We start from the raw sequence: 15369 nt of genomic DNA, 5'->3' as shown, positions 1-15369 counted from the left end.
GCATTTTATCCCCCTGTAAAACATCACAATTAACGGTGATGGTATAATTTCCCATAAAACACTGCTGTTCAATTATCGTATGTCCATGCACAAAGCACTCCTGAAGTGCTGTGAGCCTGGGATGAATGATGTGACAGCACTTTGTGCAGTGCCTGCACATCTAATGGGGAAATCAAAAGACAGGTAACAACAAGGAACATACTGGGGATGGTGTGGCAAGATCCTAAAACCAAGAGTATCCTGCTGGATCTGGCACTGTTGAGAGGAAATGGCATGTTGCTGCAAACTACATGTTACTACTACTGCTATTCAGTTCTGCAGTCTACAGTGTATATTCACATATCGTACAAATAACTTTGAAATAGTGCATTTGAATCCATGTTTCCTAGCAAGTTGTCATGTTGCGTTACACTGAATAACTGCATGGTCCCTAAATGTCAAAGTAGAGCTCAGCGCTTAGAGTGTACTTATCCAAATCTGAAAAGATAATGAGGAAGTATGATTCCGCATAGGCATCTATGACAGCAGTAGTCCGTTGGGACCCTATTTTTGACAAACCACGGAAAAATTACTTGAAAAGGGAGAGACTGCACTCAAAGATCCCATGTATAATAACCGCCTTGACTGTGGTGCTTAGAGTTTCGTATTGTGTCTGTGATAGATCATTTTAGCTTCCCAGATGTTTGTGAAGCACACTTCCCATAAAGCTCAGCCAGCTTTAAGGCTAGCTGAGCATCATGGGAAGTGTAGTTCACAAAACATAATGCATTATCCCAGGTATCTACCAACTTATGACATAAAGAGTAGCTATAATTTTAAGTTAAGACGTCCAAGAGTCTAAGTCAGCTAAAACAAAAGTCTGGAGGACCAACAACTGCCTAGCGTTTGTCTCAACATACTCCTCATCATTTTTCATTTAAAGGTTATTGATGATAATAAGGCTCTTTCCAATTCAATAGATTTATTAATGGGTTGTTTACCCTTGGCCCAGCACATAACCTTCATTTTATAAATCTGGTTTAACAAAGTCCCCACAGCTCTCATTTTCTACTACCACCATATGAGCATTAGATCCTCTCTTATTTCCTGATGCTGAATGATGCTTACAGACAGTAAAAATCACGTTTAATGCCATAGAAGACAATCAGGCAGTGAGTCTTCATTCTGCATCAGGATTCTTCAGACCGTGTCCCTGTGATTTTACTGTACAATAAACACTGTACTTTCAATTACAGTTTGATTAATGTGTATGCAGTGTGAATGGTTTCCTTGAACATCCACAGGTTTCTATCCTCTTCAGGAAGATAATGGATAAAAATACCACCACCACCACCAAAAACTATTTTGCGTGAATACTTCTTTTCAAGGTCAAACATTATCTTTCCCAATCAATCTGATAATGGATTATTGGCCTGCTGTGCACATTTCTTCTAGCATTTTTCTATTCTTCGTTGACTGATGAATTGAGGTCTTCTATTTATTCATTTAGTTGAACAGTTCAAAACAAGAAGGACTATTTCTTTAAGCCAAAAGGCTGTTCTTTTTTTTTTTTCTCCTGCTATTTAACTGGATGGATTGTACGATAACAAGTGGAATCGTTTATATGCTGCATCTAAAATGGATACCAATACAAGTTGATCTAATTGAATTGAGCCAGTTATTATCAGCCCTTTCTGTGGTATTTGTTGTTCTACCATAAGAAGAGAGATAAGGCTACCGGGCTGTGACCATCCAAAGTCCAAGAACCACATTGGCCGTTAACAAAGCACTGCCTGCTAATAGGATAAAGAAACCAAAGAGCTCTCTGTTCTCTTTTTCTAATATAACAGAGCTTAAGGTAGCTTCAAGGAAAGAGTTAAGTATCCATTGTCCATCCAAAGCAAAGCATGGTACTGCATTGATCACAGCCAGAGCTCCTGATAGAGAAATTAGATATCTGGGGTGCATTAAGGAGAAATCGCTGGAATGAAGAAAAATATAGTCAGAACAAATACATCCTAGAGTTTCAAAGGCTTATTCACTAAACTTAAAAGTTAAACTAAAAGAGCCAATCTGATAAAATTGTCCAACTCGGCTAATTTTGTAATTCAGATTTAGGCATCAATTTAATAAGCTTTCACAATAATTTAATACAGTTAGAAAAACTTTCCAAATTGAAGTTTAATATTTAGCAATAATAAAAGGAGCATTATAGCATTACGAATACAAACATTTATTCCTAACACTATAGAGACCTGTTCAATGTTTAAGTCCCGCCCCCCCCCCCTCCGAGTGCACGAAAAGATTTTGTACATCGCAGAGCGGCTCTCTCCAAGGCTAGCTTGCCTCCCTGGCTGACATAATCAATTTTGATGATCTCAGCCAATCCAATGCTTTCCTATGGGAAAGCATTGAGAGGCTAGTGCACATATGCGACAAAAAGGTTAAAGGATCATAACATGTATAGCTTGGAGGAAAGAGGAGACAGGGGGGATATGATAGAAACATTTCAATACATAAAGGGAATCAACACAGTAAAGGAGGAGACTATATTTAAAAGAAGAAAAACTACCACAACAAGAGGACATAGTCTTAAATTAAAGGGGCAAAGGTTCAAAAATAATATCAGGAAGTATTACTTTACTGAGAGGGTAGTGGATGCACGGAATAGCCTTCCAGCTGAAGTGGTAGAGGTTAACACAGTAAAGGAGTTTAGGCATGCGTGGGATAGACATAAGGCTATCCTAACTATAAGATAAGGCCAGGGACTAATGAAAGTATTTAGAAAACTGGGCAGACTAGATGGGCCGAATGGTTCTTATCTGCCGTCACATTCTATGTTTCTAAAAAGCCATGCTACTCCAGTCAGCATCTTTTTATAGTTAAAATAGCAAAGAGTACTAGCGCTAACTGAGTAATAAATACTTTCGTAATATCAAATATATATAATTTAAGAAAAGCTACTATGACACCGTGGTTTTATCTTATAGCATAAATAGTTGAACAGGAAAAGGTGTTGCAGTGAAGCGCTTGTAATAGTAATAGATATGAAAAAAATCTAGAACTGGTGGGAAATACGATGATGTGATAAACCTGTATCCCAGGGTATACCTTTAGGATGGTGTTCTCTTTCCCAGATGCACAAATATTTCGGTATATCCCTTAAATATAAGGTATACAAATACAAAATATCAGGGAAAGAAAACACCAACCTAGAGGTATACCCTGGGATACTGGTTTATCACATCATCGTATTTCCCACCAGTTCTATATTTTTTTTCATATCTATTACTATTACAAGCGCTTCACCGCAACATCTTTTTATAGTTATTGATTTGATGCATCTCAATAGAGAAAGTTCAGCATATCTATTCAGAGCGTGGAGACACTGAACGTCAGTCCTGTAATCTTTACAGGAGCAAACCCAGGAAGTACCACTAGAGGCTGTCAGATTGAAAGCCACTAGAGGTGTTACTAGGCAGCAATATATTTTCTCTGAAAAATTTACAGTGCTAAAACTGCAGGGGTGTGCTATTGACATAAGAACCACTACATTAAAGGAACACTGCACTGTAAAATATATATATATTTTTTAATCACTGTTTAGTAGACAAACCCCAATGAAACCATGTGCATGTAATTATACATTTTTGTTCACTGCGGGGGTTTATCTAAAAATACTCCCCTTCAAACCTTGCCCAGACGTTCTGTGGCTGTCCAATCACAGACTTCCCAAAGCTAAATGAGAAGTCTTTGCAAGCCCAGTGCTCTAGTCTAGACAATTGCTGCCTCTTGAGTTTAACTCCACTGAGCTAATCAAACCAGAAAGTAACAGTACTTGTGGCCTGATTGACAGCCAGGAGGGTTTAACAAGGTCAATTTCTAAAAGTTCAAATTTCTATTAAAATCTGCACCGTTTGTAAAAAAAAACAACAAAAAAAAACACACTTGTCACACATAAAGCACTTTAGCATGCTGAAAAGGCTTAGTGGTATGGAGTGTCCCTTTAAGCTTTATTTTTTTGGGTGACTAGTGTTTCATTAAGTACTATATATATATATATATATATTTGTTTTTTTTACTGTGAATATATACTACAGAAATACAATTAATACGGTAGGCTGCTGCTGAATGCATTTTTTTTTAATGTTGGATCTTTAACTATACCACTTTAAAAGGATACTTGCAGAAGGTCTCTATGACCAGTGGAAAGTGTATACTGAGAAAGTTGTATCTTGGAATGAAACTGCTTAGACTCACTGTAAAGAAAAAGATACATGCTTATACTCCAAATCATACAACAATGAAGGGTACAACATAATGTTCTGACAAATTCTAAAAAATAAAGTGATTTGCGCACACAGAAAAGACAGGTGTGAGTTTTACCTCTTGCACAGGGTATTCTTGTGTGTTCACACTACATACAGTATGTATCACCTATATACAGGTAAATAAAATACACATAGTGTAAACTGTAAAAAACAAATAATGTTTTAAAAATGATGTATATCATCAAACTCACACTTTTCAGAGCCCATTTAAAGTTGGCTCTAGACTTATAGCGCTTTTCATCTCACTCTTGAGATATCCAGTATTGGAAAGATGTGTATATCCACAGGAACTTGGAACTGGTAGCTTGCAGTGATGCTCCAAAAAGTCCAAGGCAGGTGTGTAGTTAAAAGTGTTTTATTCCAAAAGTTATTTTAAATTACAAAATAAATATATACACAGTAAAATATATATATATTAGCAGCACAACGCGTTTCAACCTTTCAATAGGTCTTTCTCAAGTGCATCTGATTTTCCAATGGGCTCTAAAGCCCTAATATATGCCAAACAATCAGTTAATTACCTTAATAATATTCACATCTGTGAGTTAGTTCCCACCCATGTCCAAACATGGTCACAGCCGGAAGTGTTATGCCAGTGTTCCGGCTGTGACCATGTTTGGACATGGGTGGGAACTAACTCACAGATGTGAATATTATTAAGGTAATTAACTGATTGTTTGGCATATATTAGGGCTTTAGAGCCCATTGGAAAATCAGATGCACTTGAGAAAGACCTATTGAAAGGTTGAAACGCGTTGTGCTGCTAATATATATATATTTTACTGTGTATATATTTATTTTGTAATTTAAAATAACTTTTGGAATAAAACACTTTTAACTACACACCTGCCTTGGACTTTTTGGAGCATCACTGCAAGCTACCAGTTCCAAGTTCCTGTGGATATACACATCTTTCCAATACTGGATATCTCAAGAGTGAGATGAAAAGCGCTATAAGTCTAGAGCCAACTTTAAATGGGCTCTGAAAAGTGTGAGTTTGATGATATACATCATTTTTAAAACATTATTTGTTTTTTACAGTTTACACTATGTGTATTTTATTTACCTGTATATAGGTGATACATACTGTATGTAGTGTGAACACACAAGAATACCCTGTGCAAGAGGTAAAACTCACACCTGTCTTTTCTGTGTGCGCAAATCACTTTATTTTTTAGAATTTATCACATTTTAGTGTAAGTGGTGACATTACACTTCGGTGATTTTTGCTGCACCGGATCTTATTAATTTAGCGCCATTTGTGTCCTTTCTCTGTTTTAAATTTTATAATGTTCTGACAGTCCCATAAAGTTTTTGTGTAAAAATAATAAGCAAACAACTCATTTATTAAAAACTAGGAATTACAGAAAACTAGCAATAAAGTTGCAAATGCTAAGCAAAACTAGCTATGTTGGATATATAGCTGTGAGGAAGAACTGCCATACCTATCATTATGCTGGTGTGTTTATGATGTAGTTTAAAAATAAAGAAATCAATTCAATTCAATTGTTTTTCTTTTCCAAACTGGAATTCCCATCATGCTTTCTTATTGTAACTAGCAGACAGTGAGTTAAATTTTGCCCCAGATTAAAAAGCAGCCCTGCTTTTCTTCAAAACCAAACAATTGTAACAAAGCAGGCAAAACAGGTTATTGTGCATGTGCATTACCCCAACTAACCTAGATTCCTTCCCATCACATGCTGATTCATAACAATGGCAGAATAAACAGAATCAATTTCTTCAAGTTCAATAATTGGATGTGTGCATTCAGACTTTGTATGCTCTTTTTTTTCATATAATTATTGCATAATTCCACAGATCAAATGGGATAAAACAACAAATAATATCAAGACTGTTCTTCATTATATTGAGTGCCCAGTGGTCAAAATTCTCCCAGAAATATATGGTGTGACCCTGAATATCTCTATCTATCTACCGGTATTACCCCAAATCCATGACTGGTTTTGATGAATAAAAATAAATTTCTATTGAAGCATAGCTAAAATCCATTTACCTGCATATTCTAGGTGCATAGGATAGCCTATAAATAACATCTCCATCTCCGGTGGGTGTTTTACCCTTATCAGGCGAGTTTGATTCTCAATCGATGGGACTGCACACACACTCGATGCTGCTTGTTTTTGGCAGTCTAAATTCGATCGACACTCTATGCTTGTTTGAATAGCTTTTCTTGCTGGCACACAAGCATACTGTAAGCAACATAACAGCGATTGTCATTCACAGATAATGGCATTGCTTGTTATATAACAACACAAAGAGATAAAACAAAAAAATTAAAAATTAAGATGTAGGTGCCTAATAAGGACTAAACTAGGAAAGACTAGGAAAGAGTAGATAACTTGGTAATAATTTTACAAGAATTATTATTTATTTATTTACAGGTACGCTTGTAGAAGATGTACAAGCACAACCAGTACCATGGGTTCCGTCATACAAACTTACCGTTTGACTCTGCATGTTATTGGTGTATGAGAAACATATGTCAGTAAGACTATTATTACTGCAACATTCAACGGAGCCATCAAGCCTTCTGTACACTACAAAATATAAACAAAACATACATATCATATGTAGCATACTAATTACATATGCATATTACTTAAAGTTGATAGATATGGTAAAATGGTCCACTAATCATTAATTTAAATATATCCAACAATAATACTCAGGAATGTTAGAAAATTTTAAATAAAAAGCATAAAATGTAACAAAACCCTGTAGCTCGACTTTCATTCTTGTAACATTTGAGCAAACACAGACTATTAGTCAATTTTCAAACATGGAATATAAAATGTATTACCAGAAATATTCATATAACTATGTAACCCTACCATGAAAGTTGTGTTAGGTCACATGATAACGTGTTTATGCCTCAAACAAACTGCAAACCGTTCTCCCGACAAACAGGCTCTGTCACGTGGTAGAGGGAGGAACAAGACAACATGTAATACAAGCTCATGATTAAACACACTGGCTCTGTATCTATGAAGATTTACAGGGCATTTCAGCCCAGAACAAAAAAACTAGGTATTGTTTTGTATATGGGTAGCCTCTTATCCTGGCGAGCCTGTGGGCCAAGCATGTCAAATTCAAAGGCTAACACGGCCCATATAAACAAAGTTTAAGTTGATGTGGGCCGCAAAAAAACAAAAACGTCAGTTTTCATAGAAACGCAGGTTTATTTAGAAAAGTACAGTATAAAAATTTTAGCTTTTTGAAGTTCTCCACTTTGGCTGAGATAATCAAACTGATCTCAGCCAATCCAATGCTTTCCCATAGGAAAGCATTGGGAGGCTATTGTGCATGTGTGGCAAAAAGCTGCACGGCGAATCAGCACCTCCATGGGGAGAATTCAGTGCCTCCATGCAGACCCAATCTAATACACAGCCACCTCACCCCATTTGAATACACTGCCCACAAATCCAAAACACTGCACCCCCACTCTAATAGAGTGCCCCCTCCACCCAATCTAATACACTGCCCCTCCTTCCAGCACTCTAATTTGATACACTGCCCTCCCTCCCCCAATTCAATACACTGCCCTCCCTCCCCCAATTCAATACACTGCTCTAACATCTAAATTGGAGAAAGGGTTTAGGAATTGCAGCTCTTTAATATGTAGCCACCTCTTTTTTAAGGAAACAAAAGTAAATGGACAATTACAGCAAAAGCTGTTTATGGATAGGTGTGGGCTATTTCTTCATCAATTATGCAGGATCTGGAATTGATTCCATGTGTGGCATTTGCATTTGGAAGCAGTTGCTGTGAACCGGAAGCAGTTGCTGTGAACCCAAAACATTCGGTCAAAGAAGCTCTCAATGCAAATTAAACAGGCCTTCAGAAAACAAAATCCATCAGATAGCTAGCAGGAACATGAGGAGTGGCCAAATTAACAGGTTGGTACATCCTGGAAAAAAAGAAAAACCCAAAAAACTCACTGGTAACTCTGCAACACGAAAAGGCCTGGATGTCCATGGAAAACATTGGTGTCCATGGATCCTTTCCATGGTAAACAAAAACCCCTTCACAACATCCAGCCAAGTGAAGATTTTCCAGGAGGTAGGCATATCATTTCCCAAGTCTACCATAAAGAGAAGAGTTCACAAGAGCAAATAGAGAAGGTTCACCACAAGTTGAAAAGCATTCATAAACCTTAAGAATAGAAAGGCCAGATTATACTTTGCCAAAAAACATCTTTAAAAAAGCCAGCCCAGTTCTGGATAGATGAAACTAGGATCAACCTGTAGCAGAAAGGTGGGAAGAAAATAAGTAAGAGAAGGCTTGGAATAGCTCTTGATTCAAAGCATATCATCTGTACAACACGGTTGAGGCAGTGTGATGGCATGGACATGCATGGCTTCCAATGGCACTAGTAACTAGTGTTTATTGATGATGTGACAGAACCAGTCTGATGAATTCTGAAGTATATAGGGGATGTAAGTTGATTGGATGGGGCTTAATGTTACAGATGGACAATTACCCAAAACATACTGCAAAAGCAACCCTTGAGTTTAACCCCTTAAGGACCACACTTCTGGAATAAAAGGGAATCATGACATGTCACACGTGTCATGTGTCCTTAAGGGGTTAAGGTAAAGAAGTGGAATATTCTGCAGTGACCGAGTCAACCACCTGATCTGAACCTGATCAAGCATGCACTTCATATGCTGAAGATAAAACATAAGACAGAAAGACCCACAAACAGACTACAACTGAAGATGGGTGCAGTAAAGGCAAAGCATTACAAAGGAGGAAACCCGCATTCGGTAAAGGCTATGCGTTTCACACTTTACGTAGTCATTGCCTGCAAAGGATTCTTGACAAAGTATTAAAAAGTTCCATTTTATTTATGATGTGGTAATTTGGCTAATTACATTTGAGCCCCTGAAATAAGGGGAAGGTGTATGAAATGGTTGCACTTCCTAAACATTTCATACAATTGTTTTTAATGCCTTGAATTAAAGCTGAAAGTCTGTGTAACGAACGCACCCTACCTCAAGAGTGTGCGTGACGTAGTTGTGGTGGTGAAAGGGTTAAAGTTTAGTATTTGTCTGCACTAGACCAGAAATAATCTTAACACTGCCACCATCAAGACAATTTATATGGGGTGCCTTGGTCCCCCAGGTAACTTAAATTAGTGTTTTGCAATTGCTTAGATATTGTGCTAAGTTGTATTTGGTGGGATTTTATCATCTCTACAAGTAACGTGATTCTTTACCAGGCAAAGGCAGAACTTTTATGAGCAAAAAACATATTCCAGGGGCAATCCCCACTGGACCTGAAAGGGGACTATGACAAAGTACACACTTTACTTACATTGGCTCTTGTCCAGGACACTCCCACACAAAACAAGGTAATCTCTCCCCTATGCCTGAGAGATAATGGAGTCAGGAACTGTACAAAACTCAATTATCTCCAGGAACAGAAAACATTTTAACAACCTCCCGAAACTACCCCCAAAACACTTTGGAAACCTCCCAAGAGTCACATCCCCTGCTAGCCCTGATCTGGGGGATCAACATATCCAAAAATCACCCAGATCGTTTCAGGGGTTCGGGATTTCCATGGAGGTCGTACGTTGACTGACCGCACACAAAGCTCCTGCCCAAAAGAGTTCCATGAAATCAGGCTGGGCGGTCTCTTTCGGGAGTCCTCAATACAAAAGAAATACGAATGCAACCAGTTCGTATGTACTCTGTAGTCTGTGTCCCTCATTAGGGAGTTTGCTCCCACCGAACGCCGTACTTCTCAATCGAATGGATCCGAACATACGTGGAGATGGAAGTCTCATCGGTGTTCGCGCCATCGAGTGTACGATTATAGTTCCATGTACTCGTCGACCAAACACTGCTGTAAGTGTTCGCGGCTAAAGATAGCCACTGTCACGTGTTTGGCAATACGAACAACGGCCACCCAGCCGACCGTTTAGAATGTTGTGGTTACAGCTTGTTAACAAGGTCAATAGGGTTAATGAGCTGCACACTCCACTTACGGGTAGTCCAAATGTTGGGTAGTTGGTTCGGCATACAAACAGCATAAGTATAATCCGTTCGATAAATCCTACATACCGAACCAGACAATGGAAAAGGCACGAACAAAGCCTTTCCACAGTCCTGAACCAAAGTCTAACACATGGACAATAGTCCTGAGGTAAGAGGCTGGCCAGCAGGCCCCTCCAAGAACCCGTGACGAGGTTCAGTTCCTCACATGTAGGTAGAAGGAAGAGGGGTCAGAGGGAAAAAAAGGTGATAGGAAACTGCAGATTATTCTTTTGTGGAATTGCCTGAGGCTTGCTTGTTTTTCTGTGGAGTGGAGCGAGTGGTCTGAGTAATGCATCTAAAGAGATGAGTTCATCATGAGTATGGGCTGGGGGTTATAAAATGTCACTTTATCTGGCTGAGCAGCAATATTGGATCAGACTCTACTGTTATCTGACTAACTGCACACTGTGTGTATGTGTGGGGCTGCTTGTGGTATTGCATGCGAGAGGTTGCTTGTGGGAGTGCTATATGTGGATTAACAGTGGTGCTGTGTTTGTAGCGACTGTGCGTAAGCTGCTTGTATTAGTTGCATGAGGAAGATGCTTCTTCAGCAGCTCTGTGTAAATCTAGCACTGTGGGTGGCTTTCCTAGGGTCAAATAAATGAAGTCCCACTGGGACTCTGGCAGCCTTGAAAGCCATGAAAAGTCACCTTAAGTGCCATATGTTGCTGAATCCTGGACTATGCTATCAATGAAAAGATCGAGAGCATCAGCAGTTCACTAAAGAGGGAGTAATATATTACAGTGGTTAGACAATCAAATGAATAGGAGGGTTTTCTACATACACAGTACAGTTGTGCATGCCTGTTTGTGTGATGCACTGCTTTGCCCATATGTGCAGAACTAAAACACAACTTATTTGGCGGAGATATTTAAATCTTCTTCTAAATACAACATGGGAAGCTCTAAATTCCCAGAATAGTTTTGTTATTAAAAGCTACAGAAAAGATAATAGGCAACTGAACAGTGTAAAATGTAACTTTGGAGAATATGCCAAATAAACAGCCTGCAAGATACAATTGTGCTATTAGTTTTTAATAAAGAACAGAATGACCCAAAGCTTCTGATACTTAAGACTTGCATTTGTCAAACTAGTGCACAGTTTTGTCATGCAGACAATGCACGAGTCAGTATTATGTATACTTTTTGGCATACTAAATGACAAATCTATTCAATATGAAACTATAAAGCCAGTTTAGTATGACAGGAAACGGCAGAGTCTTCTTTGTGGAATTGCCTGACGCTGGCTTGTTTGTCTGTGGCGTGCAGCGAGTGTTCTGAGTAATGCATCTAGAGAGGTGAGTTCATCATAAGTATGGGCTGGGGGCTTTCAGCAGAGGAAGAAAAAAAAAAAGTCAGGTCATTCAGAAAATTTCACTTTTTCTGGCTGAGCAGCCATGTTGGATCAGACTCTACTGTTATCTAACAGTTTAAAGTGGAATTGTCACATCTTTGAAAATGTTAGCATAGTGTTCAACTTGGTCCAGTGCTTTCCAAACTATGTGTCGCAACACTTTACGGTGTCGCATGGAGTGGGCAGGTGAGACGCTCAAGCAGGGCCGGTTTTCCTGTAGCTATAGTGGTGTCTGGGTCTGTCCGGTGATTGGGACACCCAGGCAGACCCAGTAAAACTCAGAATGGCATCAGGATGGCAGCCAGGTGCCATTGGGCGCTGTGCTGCCATTACTCACATAGTGCCGAACTCTATCTTCTGCGCGCTGGTGCCCGATGCACATCACAGTGACTGCATCTAATCCCATTCCATAAGGCAGCGCAGGCGAAGCATCCATGAGCTCCGCCCTCTGCCCGGTAGGAGGGGAGATGAGAAGGAGGGATTAAGGCAGGAAGTGGGGCTGGGAGGCAGACCTGCGTCAGTATCTGTCCAGGCATGCCTGCTGCAGCTTCCATTCTCTCACACTAATCCAGCTTGATGTGAGTACCAGTGAATGTATGCATGCCAGTGAGTGTGTGCATCAGTAAACTTGTCTGTAGCTCAGTGTGAGCTTGTCTATATTGAGTTGGGTTTGTGTCAGTGGGCTTGTGTCAGTGTGAGCTTGTCTGTAGGTCAGTGTCAGCTAGTCTATAGTGAGCTTGAGTGTGTGTCAGTGAGCTTGTGCATGTGAGCGCATAAGAGAAGTTGTGTGTAGTCAGCTTATGTGTGTGTCAGAGAGCTTGTCAATTATTGACAGTGAGCTAAGATGGAGGCACCCAGTTAAAAAAATAAATAAGTGTGGATTTCTACATTTTATTTTTCACACCTCACAGGGCAAAAGTAAAAATATTATTAAAATTGTGAAAAGTAACATTTCCCCTTTAATACAGCTTGAACAACATATTTTAAACCGTGTAAAATGCAGTAATAGTATACTTCAAATTGATGATTAGAAAACATACTAAAAGTTCACACCACCAAATATAAAATCAAATGAGTGCAATAGTCCCATTGTACAGCGCCATGGAATGTGATGGCGCTATATAAATAATAAAATAATAATAATAGTCGCCCATATACATTTATATACTATTTTCTCTATACACTAGTACCTCTGCTTGGGAAGTGAAGTTGTTGAAGGGTTGCAGAGTTAATGCAGTAGCCGATTTGAGGTTTCTGTGATATGTCTGCCAGGCATGTATGCCAGTCCTCTACACTAGTCACAGAGCAGTCCTGAACATGAGTGACAATATCTCGGACAAACAGTCCCCTTTGTCCACTGGCAGGAGAATCCTATGGGGGGGAAATTAGTATATTTACAGATACACAGCATACATGTATTCTTGACACAACAACATTTACTAAAACCGCAAATTGTAAGGTGTAATGATATATATATGTATATATATTTTAATATAATCTGGAAACTTTTTGAGATACTTCCATATGGTTCTTGGCCCAATTCATGCCCAGATCCTATTGCATATATTTCACATAGCCCTGAAATAATGCTAGTGTTATAAACTTAAGTGTGGATTGTGTGTTCTGTCCATCAGACTTATATTATTCATCCCAGCTCTATCCAAAATGAAAAAAAAAAATCTCAACCAGCAGATGTCAATAACACTGAATAAGGACCATATGTTTCATAATTTACGGAAATTAAAACCCTATGCCGAGACTTAGATGTTCATGTCCGTACAGAAGATGGAAACTTGAAAAAAAAATATTACGATTACAAAATGATTACCACTGTAGTAATGTTTACTTGAAGGAACAGTAAAATTTTAAAAGCTGTTCTTTGGTTTTTATATCTGGAGTGTGCCATTGGCCCTATCAATGCCAGACACTATCCCCATGCAACAAATAAAGTTAACTCACTGTTTCCTTCAGTGGTGAGTACTCTCCTCTTGCCGCCGCTCTGCTCCACCCCTGGGAGACAGGCAGAGACGACTGTCTCCCCTTCCCTTTCAAATTAAATTAGCATTATAATTGTGTGGCCATTGCCATGATTCTCACAGGGATTCTCACAGGGACGCTTACTTCCCTTGATTGAGTATACCAGAAAGTCCTCCTGGCTGTCAGCTTACTGTCAGGGTGTCTTCCTTAATTCATTTATGAAAGTGCTGAATTTGTGTGAAAAATCTTTTATGACTTGGGATGGAGGCTTTAGGAGCGCAGAACAGGGGTAGGCGTCTGTCAGCCCTCAGATTTTATGGACATCATCTCCATTGATGCTTTTGCCAACATTATGGCTGTACGAGCATTAAAGGAGATGTAGTCCACAATATCTGGAGTGCCGAAGGTTGCCTATCCTGCTTTAAACAATGGACTGGTATTAGCTTAGCAATTAAACAGTAGTGGCACTTTTTTTTTTTTTTTTTTTTACAAGAAACCAAAGTTATTTTCATTTTGCAGCCTTCATGGATTAATGCCAGTACACATTCTTCATGACAGAACCAGTTTTACATATAGGGCGGTACTATAGCTAAAATTACACGAAGGCAAACATTTACAGCATCAGTGTATGACGTTACCAATCAATGGAAGCTGATGTTGCTCAGAGGTCAATAGGTTAATTTCTCTCACTGCTACGACTGCCACTTGCTATGGTTTTTAGACTTAACCAGCAGATGAGTGTGCTCTGCGGACTACATATGGGATAGAGAAGAGATTGCCTCTCAGAAAAATGACACTTGCCTCGCTATTATGTTTGATATAGATAGATATATATATACAAACACACATATATATATAAATAAAAATCAAAGTTAAAGTAAAATGTGGCCACTATTTTTCCTTTGATCAGAATTAAATGATAGCAGAGCAGAAAGCTCTAATCCTATGTGTAGGTTTCTTTTTAATGTCTGCTAAAAAGAGAAGTGCGTGAAATTAGATCATGCTGTTGCTATAGCATCTTAAAGTATTCAATGACCCTGCAAGTTAAAATGACCTGTCAATTCATTGTGGCCTATGAAACATTTATGGTTTCCAGTGAACAGAAAAGGTTACCTTACCAATAAAATTATGCAGTTAGAAAGATCACAGGCGCATCACATAAAACATACATCAAAAACACTGCCAATGTAAATTTGCACTAAAGATGGGATTACCATGGCGAAAGAGTAAGCCAGTAGTCAAATAGTCATATGAATAACAGACCTTGGTTTATTGAAAACAAAAACACATGATATATATATATGAAACCAGGGGGCTGCACTCCCCTTAACATGCATAGATTTGGTCCTGCTGGGGCCAATTCGTACAATACACAAGATCCAGCGCATTCACTTATAGAACTACTAAACATGAACTTCAAAGCTCACAGATTTTATTAGTTAAAAAAAAAAAAAAATAACCTAATCTAAGCAAAAATAGTTCAAGTAGGTTTAGTTACATTATTTGATCATACACTGAATAAGCCTGCCACAACCTCGGTGTATCCCAATGTGCCATGTTGTGTCAGGCTTATGCAGTGTATAATTATATACTGTAACTAAACCTCCCCGCATTATTTTTGCCTAGATTACCTCCGCTAATTCCCTTCCTTCAGCCGATCAGGAAC

General features: G+C 38.7%; 1 protein-coding gene across 1 annotated transcript in view; it reads right to left on the bottom strand.

Annotated features, from left to right (window-relative positions):
• Positions 1–460: 460 nt before the first annotated feature.
• The window catches only part of MBTPS2 (membrane bound transcription factor peptidase, site 2), a 55789-nt gene continuing 40880 nt past the window's right edge, over positions 461–15369 (bottom strand). The window contains exons 7-11 of the mRNA XM_063450244.1: positions 12917–13097; positions 6774–6868; positions 6325–6520; positions 4163–4238; positions 461–1936 (exon numbers count right to left, since the gene is read on the bottom strand). Of these exons, the coding sequence (XP_063306314.1) occupies positions 1714–1936; positions 4163–4238; positions 6325–6520; positions 6774–6868; positions 12917–13097 (771 nt within the window). The 3' untranslated portion in view covers positions 461–1713. The remainder of the gene's footprint in view (positions 1937–4162; positions 4239–6324; positions 6521–6773; positions 6869–12916; positions 13098–15369) is intronic.

The sequence above is a fragment of the Pelobates fuscus genome, chromosome 1, assembly GCF_036172605.1.
Source record: "Pelobates fuscus isolate aPelFus1 chromosome 1, aPelFus1.pri, whole genome shotgun sequence".
Classification (NCBI taxonomy): Eukaryota; Metazoa; Chordata; class Amphibia; order Anura; family Pelobatidae; genus Pelobates; species Pelobates fuscus.
The sequence above is the reverse complement of the archived record's forward strand: the minus strand, read 5'-3'. Positions and strand labels throughout refer to the sequence as shown.